The sequence below is a fragment of the Mastigoproctus giganteus genome, chromosome 5, assembly GCF_048544385.1.
Source record: "Mastigoproctus giganteus isolate SK-2022 chromosome 5, ASM4854438v1, whole genome shotgun sequence".
Taxonomy (NCBI): Eukaryota; Metazoa; Arthropoda; class Arachnida; order Uropygi; family Thelyphonidae; genus Mastigoproctus; species Mastigoproctus giganteus.
Window position 1 is genome coordinate 44,651,197 of NC_143579.1, and position 19,226 is coordinate 44,670,422.

The following is a 19,226-nucleotide window of genomic DNA, read 5'->3' on the forward strand; positions in this document are numbered from 1 at the left end:
ATATTTATGATATAAATATTTATAAGGTGTACACTTTGCTTGCCAACCCCCACACATGCTTTTCTAAGTAAAATGTAGAGGTATGACAGAGTAAGTAACATCTTTTCTATGTAAAAGACACACCTGTTGAAATGCACTGATTGATATCTAATCAGGAAATTACATATATATGTAATTACAGTAAACCCCCGCTATTCGCGGTATCTGTATTCGCGATCGCCGATTTAATATAAAACGAAACCTTAAAAAATGTGAATTTTAAAGTGCCGTGAATATTTTCCGCCATAAAAAAACATGGGCGTGGCTAAAATTATCTTTCCCGGTCAAAACAGCGCTCAGTGGGTGGGGGAAGAGGGGTGACAAAATCGCGAACGTGGATGTTTCTCGCTAATCCTTGTTCAGTATGTGTTATGCACTTGTCATGGAAGGTTTCGTCGTTTGCTTTTAATTTATATGCTTATAAATTGAATAAATTTATCAATTTATAAATTGATATGCATACAAAAATGATAAATCTACCATTTTGCAGACGTAAAACAGACTTTTTTGAGTGTGCTAACAGAAGAAAGTGACTTTATTGTGGACAAGTTCTTTCTAACCTGTACAAAAATATGGCTACGAATAACAAGAGAAATGTGAAAATATCAAAGAAGGTGATGACATTAGCGAATAAAATTGAGTTATTAGATAAAATTTCTAATGGTGAAAGTGTCTCCTCAGTGGCAAAATATTATAAAATCAATGAGTCAACGGTATGATCAATCAAAAAATCGGAAGGAAAAATCCGTCGTAGTGTCCGTGAAAACGCGCTAATTGCTTCAAAAATTTGCTCTGTAACTCATGATGTTATTAGAAAAAAAATGGAAAAAGCTTTAAATCTGTGGATAGAAGACCGAACTCAAAATAAAATTCCGTTAAGTTCACTCATCATTCGTGAAAAGGCAAAACTCCTTTATCAACACTTTAGCGAAACTGGTGATAGCACTGGTGGGATACGTTTTTTAGCTAGCAAAAGCGCTGGTTTGAAAGATTTGTTTGAAATTTCTAATAAATATTACATTTAATATTAAATTGTTTCTTATTTTCATTTCAATGCCATATGCTTGCATTTCACTATGTACTGTCTCTATGTACATAGTCATATTATGAAGGTACATATAATACACACATAGACAAAATTTTAGACTAGTTTTTCTTATATATTTCATACTTTGGAACAGAACCCCTTTATTACTATGGGAGCCATAACTCAGTATTCGCGACATTTCTCAGGAACGTAACCCCCGCGAATAGCAGGGGTTTACTGTATTTACACAGGAAATTATTTACCTGTGTATTTGTAGTGGTGTAATTGCCCCGCCCACTTCTTCATCGTGACCCACATCCTTCTTCTCCCATTGCCTACCCCACCATGCAGCATTCCCAAAGTGGAATAAATATCACTATGTAATTATTTACCTGCGTTTACATAGGTCACTTAGGAAAAGGCCGTTTGCTTCGGGGTCCATAATGCATGAGGAATATTGTTGCATCCGAAAGTGCTGGACTAAAATATTTACAAACTATGCAAATATTTAAAATATTTACAAAATACTAAACTATTTACAAATATACAAACTATATTGGGTCCCTTCATCAGTTGACATTACAGGCAACCCCCATATAACACGATTTCGCTCTAACATGATTGATAAATTGCAGCAATCCTCGCACAACACGGTACTTATATAACATGGTTAGAGAATTTCTGCAAACCTCGCATAGTAGTATTTTTGAGCTTTTGTGCAGGAAGACCATGCTATTGTGTTGCGTGTAATTTTTCAACATTTCCACTCTTTTTTAGAATCCCCACTGTTGACCCCCTAGTCAAAAAAAATTATTGAGAAATCCCTGTATTTTATTTTGTTGGGAAATCCTGTGTTCTGTGCTATTGAACTTGTGGAAAAATCTAGATTTCAGAGTTTTATTGTTGGATAGCACACCAGGCCATCCAAAAGTTTTAAGTCATCCAAATGTTGAAGTTATGTTTCTACCACCACAATTGTACTAGGTTAATACAACTTTTTTCATTAGATCGTGGCATGTTTAAAATTCATTGCATCAGAAAATCGTTACAATGGATTTTTGAAAAAATTGATTCCAAATCTATTGAAGTAATGGAGGCATGGAAACATTTCTCAATTGTGAACTATATCAGAATCATAGCTTTATCACTCAAAGAAGTAAAACTGTCAATGTTAAATGCGTGTGGAAAAATGCATAGCCACAGTCAGTTTATTCAAGAAATATGGTCGAACTGGCAGAAAATGGAATGGGTGTGATGGTAGAATTTGCTACGTCGGTGGGAGGGGAGGGTTTTGATAATATGACTACTGAAGCCCTCGCGGGTAGCACAGTTGATAGAATCGCCCTCCTCCCCTACACCGGGTAGAAAAGACCAGAGTTCGAATCTTGTCAATGATGGGAGAAAATTTTTATGGGTCTTTTTCACAACATGGCTGAGTTAGTCAAGCTCAGGCAAGGGAAGCATGGTTTTTTGTCCATCAAAACAGAAAATCGAACTCAGGACATACGCAATTTATAGACAATATATGCAGAGCAATATGGCCTTAGTCGCCGATGCTCCTAAAAAAATAAAAGATATGATTACTGAAGACGTTCAAGAATTACTGGTAGAAAAAGTGGCTGGCAAAGCAGATTTGGTGGAAATGGCATCTGAGGTAAAACCAAATCAATTTATAGGATGATAGTGCAGATGAAAATTCTAAACTTCCAAATTTTACACTAAAAAGCATATGGGAAGACATAAAGTTAGCTGAGCAACTAGAATCTTATTTTTTGAATGCAGATCCTTGAATGAAAGGAGCCCAAAGTTCAAAAGGGAGCTTCAAAAATGCTTAGTTCCATACGATTAAATTCACAAAAATTTATCAAGCAAAAGAAAACAAAACCAGAATACTGATTTTTTTAAAGAGAGCAGAAAATACACAAAATCTAGAATGGTGTATTTTTGTTAGCTTTTGGAACGTAACCCCCCCCCCTTTTTGAACTTTTTCTTAGTCCCGTATAATACAGTTTCGTGCAACACTACATATTATAGGAACCTAACTACCGTGTTATACGAGAGTTACCTGTAAATGGAACATCAAATGATGCCTAGCATGGTCATGTACTAGACAGTGAAGCACGTGCACAAGGTTGGTGAACATTATGGAGGCAGTTGCCTTTCAGTGGAAGACAACTATGTAATTATTTACCTGTGCATTTGTAGTGACATAATTGCCCTGCCTTCTTCTCCAATTGGCTCAAATAAGTGACATAATGGCCCCTCCCTCTTTTCCCATTGGCTCACATAAATATCACTAGGAGGAAAACTTTTATTATTTAGAGAGATATAAAAAAAATCTGGGGGGAAAAAAAGGTAGTCTTTCTGCTATAATGCACTTCGTTTATAACATGGGTATTGAAGTAACCTGACAGCATGTTATATTGAGCTTGTACCATGTATAATTACATGGTGTCTACATCTTTTCATAAAAGCATAAAATATTATCTTATGCTAATTAGTGAAATCATTATCTTTCCAATTTGTGTGAAATAGCATAATTTTTTTTTTGAACTTAATCATTTACACATGTATATGCATGCTTACTCTTACATTTTGAAATCTATGCTTTTTAAGTTTATATTGATATTTCACATTTCTGCAACTCATTTTAAAGTTATATTATCTAATTTCAGGAATGATACAAGAGAAGACATATTTGTGCATCAGGTATACAGACTTTTTAATATCTTTTTTTAATAATGGTTTAATAGTTTTCAGTGGATAAACAAAAAAATGTGAATATTAAAAAATTAGTGAATCAGCTTGAATGTTGAAATTTAAGTAGTCCAAAAACTGTGTTACTACCATAACATCTGATGCCTTTCCTCATAAAGGGAAATAACATTATTATTGGTATTGTAACTTGAATTTGAAAGCCAACATAAATTGTACCATGTGTTGTTCAAGATGACCACCATATATACACTGGTGTTCAAAGGAAGTGCATCACCGCTTAAAATTGTAATTGTCATCCAAATAATGTAAGTATATGGCAGTATTTCTTACAGATTGCATCAGATAAGATTGACACGCATATGTGATGATGTAATATTGCATCAGCTGTTACTTTCAGCTATATAAGGATGCTCTGCAAGGGTTGCAATCATTCCTTGCTTGTGTTAGGATGGCGAGTTACGTGCAGTTGACGCCATGAAGAAAGAGCGCTATTGTTGCTTTACTTGAGGAAAAATGTTCTTCCTGTCATATTGCTTATAGTGTCTTGTAATCAGTCTACAGTGAGTAGATTTCTTTCCAAATTCAAAAATACTGGTTCTGCTGATAGGAAAAAAGGAACTGGACACCGCAAATGAGTCTCTATGCCAAAACAGGACCGCGTTTTGAAGCACTTATGCCTTAAAAACCATAAAGCTTCTTCATTTGAGCTGAAAAGAGAATGGGAAGAACATACAGGAGTGGTATCAAGTGCAGTAACAGTCAGAAGATGCCTCTTCAAAAATGGACTTGTAGCCTGTTGTCCTAAAAAGGAGCCCCTCCTCATACAAAAAAAAAAAAAAAAAAATGAAAAAGGCCCGATTAATTTGGTGTAAGGAGCATGTCAAATGGACCCCTGAGCACTGGAAGTCAGTTATTTTCTCGGATGAAAAGAAATTCAACCTGCATGGCTCTGATGGGAGACAAATGATTCGCCATAAGACATGGGGAAGAATACCATCCAGACTGTATGGTGTCTACAGTGAAATTCCCTACCAGCCAAATGAAATGGGGGTGCATTTCGTATCACGGAGTAGGTCATCTGCAGTTTATAAAAGGTTCCGTAAATGCCAATGGATACCTGGCTGTATTGGAAGGCAAATTACTGCCAACCATTAGAGACCATTTCAACCTGCCAAGTAACTGCATCTTTCAGGACGACTGTGCTTCTTGTCATTAGGCGAAAAGTGTAAGTAGGCACTTCTGTAGTTACTTTAGCTTCATTTCTGCATTAGAGGTTCGACAGTAATGCGTTTACATTTGTTACAGATGAAATAAATGGTTGGAAGAATGGTCCATTACAACTCTTAGCTGGCCAGGAAACAGCCCAGACCTGAATCCTATAGAAAACTGTTGACCTTGTGTGGAATCTGCAGTTGCCAGAAAGAAACCAAAGACCCTTCGTGAACTTCAGGAAGCCATAATTCGTGTTTGGAACCATGAACTATCAGTTGATTATCTTCAAAAATTGATCTTGTCAATGTCTCGACGGTGTGCTGCTGTTAGTTTGCACCTGGTGAACTTTTCATTTTGCTTTCCATTTAAAATGATAAATTGAAGCAAATTGAGGGCTTCTGATAACATTTCAGCCATGATTGTCGTGTTTACCAAAACTGTTGTATAAAGGTTGCAGATGCTCATTTTGGAATATTTTTAGAGCACCTGTCAAAAATTACTTAGCTTTCCTTTAACTATTAATAAATACCTTTTGTTTATATTTCTATTTGTGATGCTAGTCATTAATGTAACATACCATCTAAAAAAAGAGAGAAATGTGAAATTCCTAGGTGATACACTTTCTTTGAACACAAGTGTATATTCAGAAATTATCTGCAGCGTACCACAGCTGAATAGCATATACAGGTACACATTTGTATATGTGCCACTACTGAACTCTCTGTGCTTTTCAGTTGCTATGGATTAATGCCCACTTTATGTTTCAGATGTATCTCACAATGAAAAAAATCATCAGAAAATAGCAGGAATTCCATATATCAAAATTTTGATCTGTTGTACAGTGATTCCTTGCCAACTGCAATTGGCAAGACTAAAGTCTCATAGAAAATTGGGGATTAGGAGAAAAACAATATATATGCTAATAAAATATATGAAAAAAATGCACTAAACTTGATTAAATTATTAAGCATTTATTTTAATGTTCTTTGTTGACTTATTAAGCACTTATTTTAATGTTTAAATGCCATAACGTAACAAAGCAAAACTTGTGGTTAAAAAATTGCCTGCACAATGGAAATGATTGTGTACCACTCTTTAAAAATATGCAGCGACTAGCTGTACTCATAACACTTGGTATGTGATACTGCAGACCTGCTGTGCTGTTCAGTCATCTGGTGGACAGTTGAATGAAAAACAATGCATTAAGTAGTTGCTTGGTCTGCTGGTTTATGAATGATGTTGAGTTTTTCAGAGTCGTTAAAATGATAATGGAGGGTCTAGTCTAGCCATCGTCAAACATCTCTGTCATAAGCATTTTGTGTTTTTAACTGTGTGTGTGCTATTTAAAATTGTTTTGTGCAATTTCTGTATCTAGTAAAAATTGCAACTATGCCTGGACCAGTGAAGGAGAAAAGGAAGTGATGAGCTTGAAATCAAGCTTAACCTTCTCAAGGATTGAAGCCGGAGAAAGTGCATCAGCCATAGGACATGAATTTGGAATCAGCGAATCCACAGTGTACACCATTCCTGCAAAGAAAAATGCTGTAAAGTTATCTGTACAGTAAAAACTATTAAATATACACGAAATCCATTGTTGAGTATGGAATTGCTGTTGTTGATATGATAGAAGATAATAATCAAAGCACATCCCAGTTGATGGAAAAATTAAAAAGAAAAAGGCCATAAATATCTCACAGCACTTGCAAGCTGAAGAAGGTAGTGATAGTCTTTTGGCAAGTAAGGAATGGTATGACAAGTGGAGAATGAAAAAGACCTGATGATAATTGTGCAGTCAGATAAGTTTTCTGACAGTGCAAACAGGCTGCAAGAGTAGGTCATGGGGTCTTGTCAATTATATATAGAAATTTTGCTAGCAGGGAAGTGATTATCCCCTTGTATAATGTAGTTGTCAGGCCACACCCTGAGTACTGCATACAGGTCTGGAGGCCTCATTTTAGGAAAGATGTAGAGCTGCTAGAACGAGTACAGAGAAGAGCAACAAGATTAGTGAGGGGAACAAAAAGAGTTACTGTTAATCTGCAAATTGCAACATCTGGAGGTTAGGTGCATGCGAGGTGATCTGATCAAGGTGTATAAGGCCTTGAATGGTTTGAGCAAGCTCAATGCTGATGGGATTCTTCCTCTTGCTCAGATTCCACACCTGAGGGGGCATAAATTCAAACTGAGAGAAGACAGTTGTAGAATAGATGTGCAGAAAAATGCGTTTAGCCAGCGGGTGGTTGATTGCTGGAACAAACTTCCATCTATCGTTGTGGAAGTTGACAGCTTAAATAAATTCAAGGCCGAACTAGACAAACTTTTAGAGTGAATGGATGGGTGAAACAGGAAGGTGTTTTTTTTTTTTTTTTTTTTTTTTTTGCTGATGCTCTATAAGCTTGCTTTGCTTCCTTGCATCATATGCCTCTGCTAATGCTTAAAGTTTCACAAATGGTGTAAGATATTTCTTTATTTCTAAGGAGGAAGCAAACCCTCCAGGATTCATAGTCTCTAAAGATTGGTTAACTGTGCTGTTCTATAGAAATGCAGAAGGAGATTTTAAGTGCAAGTGCCTTTTAATTTATCATCATCATCATGAACTTGTCCGGCTTAGGTCTTTTAAGACCTTTTCCATTGTAGCTCTTGGAGGTGGTCTTGATCTCGCCATCGTTGTCTTGGTCGACCAGCATCTCTCTCTTGCTTGTAGGTTTGTAGTTAAAGGCTAATTTTGGGATCTGGTCTGGGTTCATTCTTTCAATGTGGCTGATCCACTTTTCCTGATACTGTTTTATATCGCATTTACTATGTTATCTACTTTTAATTTCTCGCAAATATCTAAATTTCTTTGGTGGTGTCTAGTTTTGTAAAGCCTAATAATGGTCTTAAAAATCTCATTTGTTTTGCTTCTAGTTTGTGTGCATCTTTCTTATTTATGACCCAAGTCTCACAGCTGTAGAAGAGGGCTGGTTTTGAAATGATGTTGTGCAGTCGTAATTTTGTTTCAGTTGTCATTTCTTTTCCGAAGTGACATTTAATCGTTCCATTCATTTTATTATATTTTTATAGTTTAGTGTGGATGGCTTTCCCTTCATTTGATATTAAATTTCCCAAATAGGTGAAGTCAGATATTTGTTTTATTATTTTATCATCAATAACAATTTTGACTCTTTGTATGTTTTTTCCACATAATCCCATTGATTTTGTTTTTGAGGTGGAGATTTTTGTATTGTACTTTTTGCCTATTTTATTAAGTTCATTTGCTTGCTATCTGTAGTTCATCTTTGGATTTTGCAATTATAACTTGATCATCAGCATATAATATATAGTTTGGATTTTATTCCGGTTGTTCAACTGTATTCCGTTGTTAATTGTTTGTTTCAATTCTTTAATAATTTTATTGATGTAGATATTAAATAAATTTGGTGATAGTCCACATCCTTGTTTGACTTCTTTATTGGTGTTAATTGGGTCTGATAGTTGCCAATTAGAATATTTTGTACAGACTTTTGAGTTTTTATATAGGCTTTGGTTGGGATAGAATCTGCCTTCACATAGAATCTGCCAAAGTTTTTCCCGATTTACATTGTCATATGCTTTTTCATAATCAATAAAGAGCAGAAATGTTGGTAGATTGAATTCTCTTCTTTTCTCCAAAATTTGTTATAATGAGAAAATGGCATCTATTGTGCTTCTCCCTTTTCTGAATCCACATTGTTCTTCTTCCAAGAATTGTTCACTGTATTTATTAAGTTTATTCTTTAGTATATTAGAGTATAGCTTTGCAGAAGTTGACAGCAGTGTTATCCCTCTGTAGTTGTTAGGGTTATTTCTGGAGCCTTTTTTGTGTAAATTGATTACTATTCCTGTTTCCCAATCTTTGGGTATCTGTTGCTTATGTCATATGATGTTAAATAATTTTAGTAGTATGTTTTTTAGTAAGGTGCCTCATATTTAAATAGTTCTACATTCAAATTGTCCATGCCTGGGCTTTTTCGGTTTTTTGATTTTTGTAATATTAACTCAAGTTCTTCAGTTGTTATGTTTGTTTGTTATTTGGTTTTTAGGAGCATTAGCAACTAAGGCCATATTGCTCCAGGGATATGCGGTGGTCATTCCCTGACCTTTCCACATCCTCCGTATGGTCACATGCTCGAACTCCAGTCTAATCAAGAAGCGTGTGCTATGCACTGCTGCTCCTGCCCACCTGGCTATGGAGGCACCTTCCATTGTTATATTTTTTTCATCTTTGGTTACCACTTTGATTACCATCTTCCAGTTCCCTAGTGCCAGGGTTATACCATAGTTTGGAATAGTGTTGATTCCATTCTGCTTGAGAGATGGAATTGGTTTTTATTTGATCATTTGTGTTTAGTTGTAATTTCTTAAAAATTTTAAAACCTCTTTTCTGTCAGCCCGTGATATCACGTTCTAAAGATTTAACAAATTTATTCCAGTCATCTCGTCGGATTCTTCTGGTTAGTTTTCTGACTTCTGCTCTAAGCTTTTTTTATATTTTATGTATAGATGTAGGTCTTTAGTTCGTAGGAACAGTTCATAGGTCTTTTTTTTCTCATTGATTGTTTGTTTCAATTCTTCATTCCAAGTTCTTAGTTAGTTTTTATTTTTTATAGGTTTATATCCAAGACTTTCTTCAGCAGCTTCCAGAATTGATTTTTTCATGTTTGACCAGATTTCCTCAACGTTATCACTTTCATACAGGAATTTAGTGCTTTCATCTTCCAACAAATGTATTTTTAATTTCTTAGTAGTTTTTGTTGGTATTTTCTTCTTTTTATTAAGATAATTTCTTTTTATTTTGAAAATGCTTTCTGCTAGGTAGTAAACACTGTCAATTTCACTGCCTCTGAATACTCTAGAGACACTAGAGTATTCATTACCTCTGAATACTCTAGTGTCTCTAATTTTGTCATTTAAATTTTCATTAATGATAATATAATCTGTTATAGACTGTTTCTTGCTTCCCATGTGAATTTATGAATATTCTTGTATCAGAAAAAAGTATTTGTAATTTTTAAGTTTATTAAAAATGCAGAAGTCCATCAGGCATCTTCCATTATTGTTGACCACGGGTTTGCCTTCTGATCCTATACATTTGTCTACTGATTGAGTACCAATTCTTGCATTAAAATCTCCTGCTAGTATGAGATATTCATTTTTATTAGTTTGGTCTATGATCTGTTTTAATTCGTCATAAAATTCTGCGGTTTCATCAATGTTGCCTTCTACTGGTGCATAGACGCCAATGATTGTTATTGCATAAGATAGAATTTTTAGTCTTAATTTCAATATTCTGGGTGATATCCAAGAGTAGTTTAATATTTTGTTTTCCCATTCTTTCTTTATAATAACAGCAACTCCCGATTATGCCCACATTTCACCTGGTACGCCAGAGTATATCATTATGAAGTTACCTATTTCTTTGGCTCCTTTGTTCTTCTTTTTTGTTTTGGTAATGACTGCTATGTCAATATATTTCTATTTTCTAGTTCCATGGTCAATTCATGTAATTCGTGATTTATTCCCCTAACGTTCCAAGTTGCTACTTTAAATTCCTTAATCGTAGTCCTATATCCATTGCCTAGGTCGTTACCCTTGAGATCCATCCAGTTTTTACCCTTGAGCTTATTTCGAGTATTTAAAATGTCTCCCGGATAGGTTACCAGCTTTTTGCGGGGTAAGTCTAGTGGTGGGGCTGCCACCTTATAGCCTCTAGACAGGCTTCAGCCTTTTCATTTATAAATCAGAAAATCCCAGAGCTTAAAAAAAAAAATAAAAAATAAAAAAATAGCCTGCCCACCCACTGGAGGTTCAATAATTGAGCATGAATGACAGGACAAATATTCAACAACTTGTTCATAAAGGACTTTTGTCCAGAAGTTGAACGTATTGTAAAAGGCAGAATTTGTAATACAAGGCACTGATATTAACTGATAAAAACCCAAGTCATTTGCAACACTTGGAAATCATGAATGAAAATCTTAAAGTTGTGTTTTTGCCCCCAAGACATCATTTCCACATTTAAAAGATTATATTTTAAAGAACCTTTAACGCAGTGTTCGATGCCTTGGAAAATCCAGAGGTAAATCTTCATGACTGAACTCAATTAGTCTTACTCACTCATGGATGTGATTCACAATTCATGGTGCATGGACATGCATAAAATAATCTACAGTGAATGCTTGTTGGAAGATACTGTGATCAGAATGCATTCACATGCAGCAGCCAGCAGTGGACATCCAAGAAGCAGTTGTGGAAGACATCAGCATTAGCAAGGGCACTTGATGCAAGAAAGCAAGCTTATATAGCATCAGCCAAAAAAAAAAAAAAAAAACACACCCCCTTCTCATTTCACCCATCCACTCACTCCAAATGTTTGTCTAGTTCTGCCTTGAATCTGTATTTAGTGAATTGATAGCACTTGGCAGACAGCTTAGTGGCAAAAGCTTCGATGACATTAAAATTGTGATGAGCAAGATGAGGATGCTATTGTACTTGCGCCACCTGTGAACCTCTTAACCATTTCCAAGGTAGCATTGATTTTTTTCAGAATCTTGAAGCCAACAATGCTCGTGGAAATTCAGTGAGATGAGATGTTAACAGTGCACTGGCTCAGTATAATCGAATTGCAAAATTGAAGAAGGAAGTTTGACAGCCAACATTACTGGAGTTTTGCAGTTGACCAAACAGTGTTTCTGAACCAGGAACTTCTGGAGTGACATTTATTTACTATCAGGTTTTTTTTTTTTTTTTTGTTTAGTGTCAATCTTCAAATAGCCATATGAATGTTCCTGCTTGGCAGCTGGTTATATTGGCCATTGGCAACTGTTTTTTTTAGCATAAAATTAAACATTTTGCTCTGCTAAGATAGGTTAGAGACTTTGAAAAATGGCCAGTTAGTATAATACATTGGGATTTGATCAAATATGGCAACAAAATTTAGGTTTCCCGCTTCTGTAGCACAGGTTTAGAGGCAACACAATGCTCTCTGAAATTGCTACACTTTGTTTTAATATTGTCAATCCTGATATTCTGGTTAGTTGATCTCAATAAGGCACAACATATCTAAAACAGTATAATAAAATATATTTTGCATATGAGGTAATATATAGAACAGAGCATGTCTTTAGAAAAACAAGCATTAGTAGTTTGTTTGTTTGTTAGTTAATTGGTTTTTAGGAGCATTAGCAACTAAGGCCATATTGCTCCAGGGATATGCAGTGGTCATTCCCTGACCTTTCCGCATCCTCCGTATTTGGTGGTCACGGGCTCGAGCCCTGGTCTAATCAAGAAGCGTGTGCTACGCACTGCCGCTCCTGCCCACCTGGCTACGGAGGTGCCTAGTAGTAGTAGTAGTGGCATATGATGCAAGAAAGCAAGTGTATGAGCTTATGCAGCATCAGCCAAAAAAAAAAAAAAAAATCACACCATTCCCTCCAAATGCTTGTCCAGTTCCTCCTTAAATTTATTTAACCTATCAACTTCCACAACAACAGATGGAAGCTTGTTCCAGCAATTAACCATCCGCCAGCTAAAGGCAAATTTCCGCACATCTATTCTACATCTGTCTTTTCTTAATTTGAATTTATGCCCCCTTAGGTTCGTAATCTGAACAAGTGGAAGGATTCCATCAGAATTCAGTGTGCTCAACCCATTCAAGACCGTGTACACCTCAATCACCGCACAGGTGCCTAGTCTCCAGCCACTGCAATTTGCAGAACTTAAGCATCTCTTGGAAAGAGGATCCCTTCATTCCCCTCACCAATCTTGTTGCCCTTCTCTGTACACGCTCAAGCAAATCTACATCCCTCCTAAAATGAGGCCTCCAGACCTGTATACAGCACTCAAGGTGTGGCCTGACCATTGCCTTATTCAGAGGGACAATCACCTCCTTTTCAATATCTTCTTTTAAGCCAAAGCAAAAAAAAAAAAAAGCTGTATCTGATCTACAGAAATAGATATTTTGCCATATCACTTTTTTCATAATAATAGAAGAAGAAAGAATAGATGTAAAACGGTTCTTGATTGGGAACTGACAAGTGCACAAGGAAGCTTAACAAATTATCTGATGTGTCATGCTTAATATTCTAATAATTGTTTTTAGCAGTGCTTATTGGGAGTTAATAACCAGCTGGTGAGAAAAACAAAAACTCAGTTGAGATTTACTCTTTGTAGTAAAATGTTAGAAATGCTCTTTTAGCATTAGCATTAGTAGAGGCATATGATGCAAGAAAGCAAGCTTATTCAGCATCAGCCAAAAAAAAAAAAAAAAAAAACCCTCTCCCATTTCACCCCTCCGTTCGTTCGAAATACCTGTCCAGTTGAGCTTTAAATTTGTTTAGGCTATCAACTTCAACAACAAGTGATGGAAGTCGGTTCCACCAACCAACCACCCGCTGGCCAAAGGCAAATTTCCGCACATCTATCCGACATCCGTCCTTCCTCAATTTGAATTTATGCCCTCTGAGGTGATTATTCTGAGAAAGATGAAGAATCCCATTGGCATTGAGCATGCTCAAACCATTCAAAGCCTTATACACCTCTATCAGATCACCTCGCCGGTGCCTAGTCTCCAGACTCTGTAATTTGCAAAACTAAAGCCTTTCTTCGTAAGAGCAACCCTTTGTTCCATTTACTAATCTTGTTGCCCTTCTCTGTACCCATTCCAGCAGCTCTACATCCTTCTTGAAATGAGGCCTCCAGACCTGTATACAGTACTCAAGATGTGGCCTAACCATTGCCTTATACAAGGGAATAATCACCTCCTTATCCCTGCTAGAAAAATTCCTGTATATCATTGACAAGACACCATGAGCTACTCTTGCAGCTCGTCTGCACTGCTCAGAGAACTTCATATCTGCCTGCACAATTACCCCCAGGTCCTTTTCATTCTCCACCACTGTCAGTGTAGTACCGCAGAGTTGATACATTGCTCTGGGGTTACTGTTACCCATATGTAGTACTTTACATTTGTCAATGTTAAACTTCATTTGCCACCTCTCAGCCCATCTGTTCAACCTTTCCAGATCCTGTTGCAGCAGCATAGCGTCAGTAGTGTCCTTAACGACCCTGCCAACCTTTGTATCATCTGCAAACTTAGACATTAAACTTGATATCCCATCATCAATATCATTCATAAACACCGAAAACAACAATGGACCCACCACTGAACCTTGAGGAACTCCACTAATAACATTAGTCCACGTTGAGCAGTGTCCATTGATTACCACTCTCTGTCTTCTGCCACTCAACCATCCCCTTATCCATAGCAGCAATTTGCCTCCAATGCCACACTGCTCCAATTTGTGCAGCAGTCTTCCATGTGCAACAGTATCAAAAGCCTTTCTAAGATCCAAATATATAATATCAAAGTTATTCCCTGCATCCAGTTCTTTTGTGACTACATCATAGTATCCAATCAAATTGGTCAGGCAAGACCTGCCCTTAACAAAACCATGCTGCGTCTGAGTTATAACTGAATTCTTGTCTAGATGATCCTGCAGTGCTTCTTTAACCAGTGCCTCCATTAATTTCCCTGGAACAGAAGTTAAACTAACAGGTCTATAATTACTTGTATCAGCCTTTGATCCTCCTTTGTGAATTGGGGTTACATTTGCACATCTCCAGTCTATGGGTACCTCCCCTGAGTCCAAAGAAGCTCTCATAATTATGGCTAGGGGTTTGCATACTTCCTTTGCTGCCTCCTTTAATATAACTGGATAGATCCCATCCACCCCAGGTGCCTTTTTTATGTTCATCCTCAACAATCTCTCCTCCACTTTCCTCTCAGTTATTACAAAATCATCCAGCTCACTGCCAATGTTTACTTTACCTACATCATTCTCCTTCCTGAATAACTCCTCATGTGTGAATGTAGATGCAAAATACTCGTTTAGATTGTTAGCCACCTGAGCAGGATCCTCAACTGTTGAACCATCAATATCCAGTGGACCAATCTGATTCATCCCTTTCCTTCTCGAGTTCAAGTATGTAAAGAACTCCTTTCTGTTTTTCTTTGCATCCTTTGCCAAGGATTTTTCGTAGTCTGCCTTTGCCTGCCTAATCTCCTTTGTGACTTGGTTACAGACCAACTTATATCTATCATAGGCTTCCATGTCACCCATTAATTTGTATGTATCCCATGCATTTTTCTTCTCTGCCACATGTCTCATTAGTCCATCTGACAACCATTTAGGCCTAAACATTGAACAATATTTCTTAGTTGGTATGTAAAGCCTGGTAGCCACCAAGATTAGTTCCTTGAATGCTTCCCATTTTGAGTTTGCTGTTGGTAACATCATCAGTTGGTCCCACTGTATAGAATTTAAATACTGTCTCAGACCATCATAGTCGCCTTTACGAAAACAAAAACCCTTCCCTTTACCTCTGATGGTAGTTACCTCCTTGAGTAAATCCCACTTCAACACACTGTGATCACTGCCACCTAGTGGTTCATTTATCTGCAGGTTCTTAATGCATGAAGAATCACTACTGATAATCAGATCAAGAGTATTGCTCCCTCTTGTTGCCTCACGAACATGCTGATGTAGAAAACAATCATCCAATAAATCCACAAAAGCCTTGCTAGTGTGCGAGTGACCAACCCACAAATTCCAGTCAATATCTGGGAAATTAAAATCCCCCATTATAAGACTCTCTGATTGACTGGCCCACTCTATTTCCCTGTACAATATATTATTATACTCATCAGAGTCATTAGGCCTATAGCACACTCCTACTCTCAATTTTGATTTCCCTATGCTTATGTCACACCAAACTGACTCGACACTGCCCTGTCCATCGATGTCAACTGGCTTCACTTCCTTTGACTTTATGTTTCTTAATTAATAGCATAACCCCTCCTTCCCTCCTGTCCTGTCTATCCTTTCTATATACATTGTATTCCCCAAATTCCAGTTCCGCATTACTTATATCTGTGTGACACCACGTCTCTGATATCCCAACAATATCTGCCTTTGATGTTTTGAGCAATACCTCAAATTCATCAAATTTATTTACCAAACTCCTAGCATTGGTGTACACGCAGGTATACATGCACCTGTTTCTATTCTTAGCTACCCTAACACAACCCATGTGTTTACTTGTACCGCAATGACTACCAGCAGTCTCTGAAATATCCTGCATCTTGTTTTTCAGACTTCTGCTCATTTGAATAGAAGCAGTGCAAGAATCACTTCCACCTCTGCCAGTGGCTACTGTTAATCTATTAGTCCTTGTATCCCCCCCAACTAGCAGTTTTCCGACCCACCTAACACTGCCTCGACAGCATCAGCAAAAATTCTTGCACCCTTTCTATTTAAGTGTATCCCATCCCTGTAGAAGCAATCTCTCCTGTTAACAAGTACAGTCCAGGCTGAAAAAAATTCTACCCCTTGAGCCTTGCACAATCCCTCCAGGGCCGAATTGATCGACAAGGCTCTCATCATATACTCCCTCCTATCGTGCCTGGGCAGAATTGCAGACACTTTCAAGTTCAACCCTAATTCACGGCTTTTTTTCAACAGTGACCTGTACTTGCTAAGTAATTCCGCCGGTCTCCTACTCTTAATATCATTAGTGCCAACGTGTACAACTATATCACCTTTTGTGCCCTTAAAAGATGATATCCGCTCTACGTCATCAACCTTTGCCCCTGGCAGACATACCCTGGTCCTATTCCACCTATCCTTTTTACAAAGCATGTTCCCCGTTTCCCTGACAATAGAGTCACCAACAACTACTAGTTCCTGTGGGACCAGCGCATTCTGCCTAGGGGGCTGCCCCTGTGTTGCCTGATGGCCAAGTGCAAGCTCTGGCGTTGATGTGGGCAGCTGAGAGCTTGATGGGCCCCTCAATTTATTTCCTTCGAGGGCATCCACCCTGTCCTTCAAGGTCTCATAAAGGCCCATAACAACGCTGAGTTGTCGCCTGATTTCCTTGCACTCCTTACATCGTGCACACACAAAGACATCCCCCTTGGCAGTATCATGTCCCGTACCCGACTGCTCCGCAAACATCAAGCAAACAGTGCATTTTAATAGACTGTGATTCAGAGGGCAACTGCCCCCCCCAGTTCTCCTCTGAACCACAGCACTCCCATTAGCTTGAGCCTTTTGCTTTGCTGCTCTGGTCAGAGTCATGATTCCAATTTAATTCAATAAAATTTAAAACAAAAATTAAATCCTTAAGTTATATCCCAAAACAGTTATGTTATATATATATATATATATATATTTTTTTTTTTTTTTCAGTATCTAGTGTTCCCTTTATACAACTTCCGTATCACGTGTACCACTATAGTTATGTATTAATTATTTGTTACGATTAAGTCGTTATATATATTTATAGAGTTAAAAATACAATTTAATTGACAATAAAGTTTATCAAGATTAATAGATTTACTGATTAATTGACAATATTATATTATGCAGTATACTACACTAAGCTTATGCTATCGTGTAAAAATGGCGGGAATTTACGAACGGTATTTCTACGGACTCGTAAGTATTGATTAGCTTCGAAATCTCGCTATCTCAATTTAGAATAAACTAAGGATCCTGACTAGGTCTATAATCTACTTATAGAAGATAATTTGATATAACAATTGGTTAATAAATCGACTAAATTTGGTTAAAAGACCTCTCGTTCAATTTGTGACACGTGGATTTGATACCGTTACCGATACTAAGTAATATCTACGAAATCTCTGTCTAAGTTAAACTTTAAACTAAGTATCGTAACTAGGAATATAAAGCTACTCTAGAAAATAAGTTAATATGACAATTTAAACTAATAAAGCAGAAAATAAATCAGGAAAAACTTCTCTGTTTGAAGAGCTTTAAGGAGCAATGCCTGCACAGGCTAACCTCGCACCCAGACTCTTGACAGAAAGCATTTGAAATGTTTTATGTCAAACCAAGTCTAAACAACAATGCAAATTTTATAAACAAAACTTTGACTCAACATTCTGAAGCAGTCAAGTCCACATTGATATTTTATTTGAATTAGTTGGTACCTAACAAACAAACCAAACATAAGTCCACAGATTTCTGTGGTTTGGTTTGGCTGTTGGACATCAACTGATTATGACTTACTTATGTATCACATTTTATACATAACTTATGTATGTTTTTATTTATATTTAATGTTTTTTTTACATAAGTGAAAATGCATTAGTGTAGTTCTAACAATTTTGTTTTGTCAAGGTGTGTGCAAACAATCTAATGAAGTTTACAACTTCAAATATTTAATACAGTCATAGCTGAAGCTTATGGTTATGAATAAATTTGGTAAACTGTGAACTTAGTTTGGCAACTAGTAAAGCTGGACTCTGTTCGGCTTTTCTTTCACAAGTTGCTAAGACCAAAGCATTTCCTTATGGCTAGAAAGTTTTCTGGCTCCGAACAGAATTCGTAGCTTGCAAATTGCCAGCTGAATTGGGAATATTTTCAACTTTGAAATCTGTAATTCACAAGAAATGTCACTTTTCACTTATTTTGCTGCCAGTTTTTCTCAGCGTGGTCTGCACTTTAAGAGACTTTTTTTTTTTTTACAGGGATAGGATACACTTAAAAATAGAAGTGATACAAGAATATTTGCTGATGCTATCAAGGCAGCATTAGATGTATTGAAAAACTTCTAGCTTTAGGGGTACATAGATTTATAGCAGCTGCAGACAAAGGTGGAAAGCAAAATGTTGGGATTACAAGGCCTGCTGGGGTATTCACTAGGAGACAAGCACATACAGGGATGTGTTAGAGTTACTAAGAGGCAGAAGTAGATGCATGCAGATCCGTGCCAAGGGTGAGGCAAACGAGGCTCTTGCCTCAGGTGAAAAGCTGAAAGGGGCACCAAAAGAAAGATTAAATAATTGCCAACGTTGCCATCATTAACAGTAGGGTGCAATTTTTCATTCTTGCCTCAAGTACTAAAATGGCTCGGCACAGCCCTGGGTGCATGTATACTAATTTTTGGAGTACAGCAAACAAATTTGATGAATTTGAAGTACTGGTTAAGTCATAAATGCAAACACTGTAGTGTTATTGGAGCCATGGTGCCACTCTGTAGGGAATGCAGAATTTGACATGGAAAGTACAAAGTGCCAGGTTGAACCAGTTTGTGTGACAAGCACTGGAAAACAAAAATGAAAGTAGGAGTGTTATATGCAAAACAACTGTGATAAGTATACTGAAAGGCTATATAGAGAAATAGTGGG

The 19,226-nt window shown here is 37.0% G+C and overlaps 1 protein-coding gene across 1 annotated transcript in view; it reads left to right on the forward strand.

The window, feature by feature from the left end:
- The window catches only part of LOC150085344 (uncharacterized), a 160,451-nt gene that overhangs the window by 86,766 nt on the left and 54,459 nt on the right, over nucleotides 1-19,226 (forward strand). Inside the window, exon 3 of the mRNA XM_090373164.1 lies at nucleotides 3,742-3,775. Within this exon, the coding sequence (XP_090229290.1) occupies nucleotides 3,742-3,775 (34 nt within the window). The remainder of the gene's footprint in view (nucleotides 1-3,741; nucleotides 3,776-19,226) is intronic.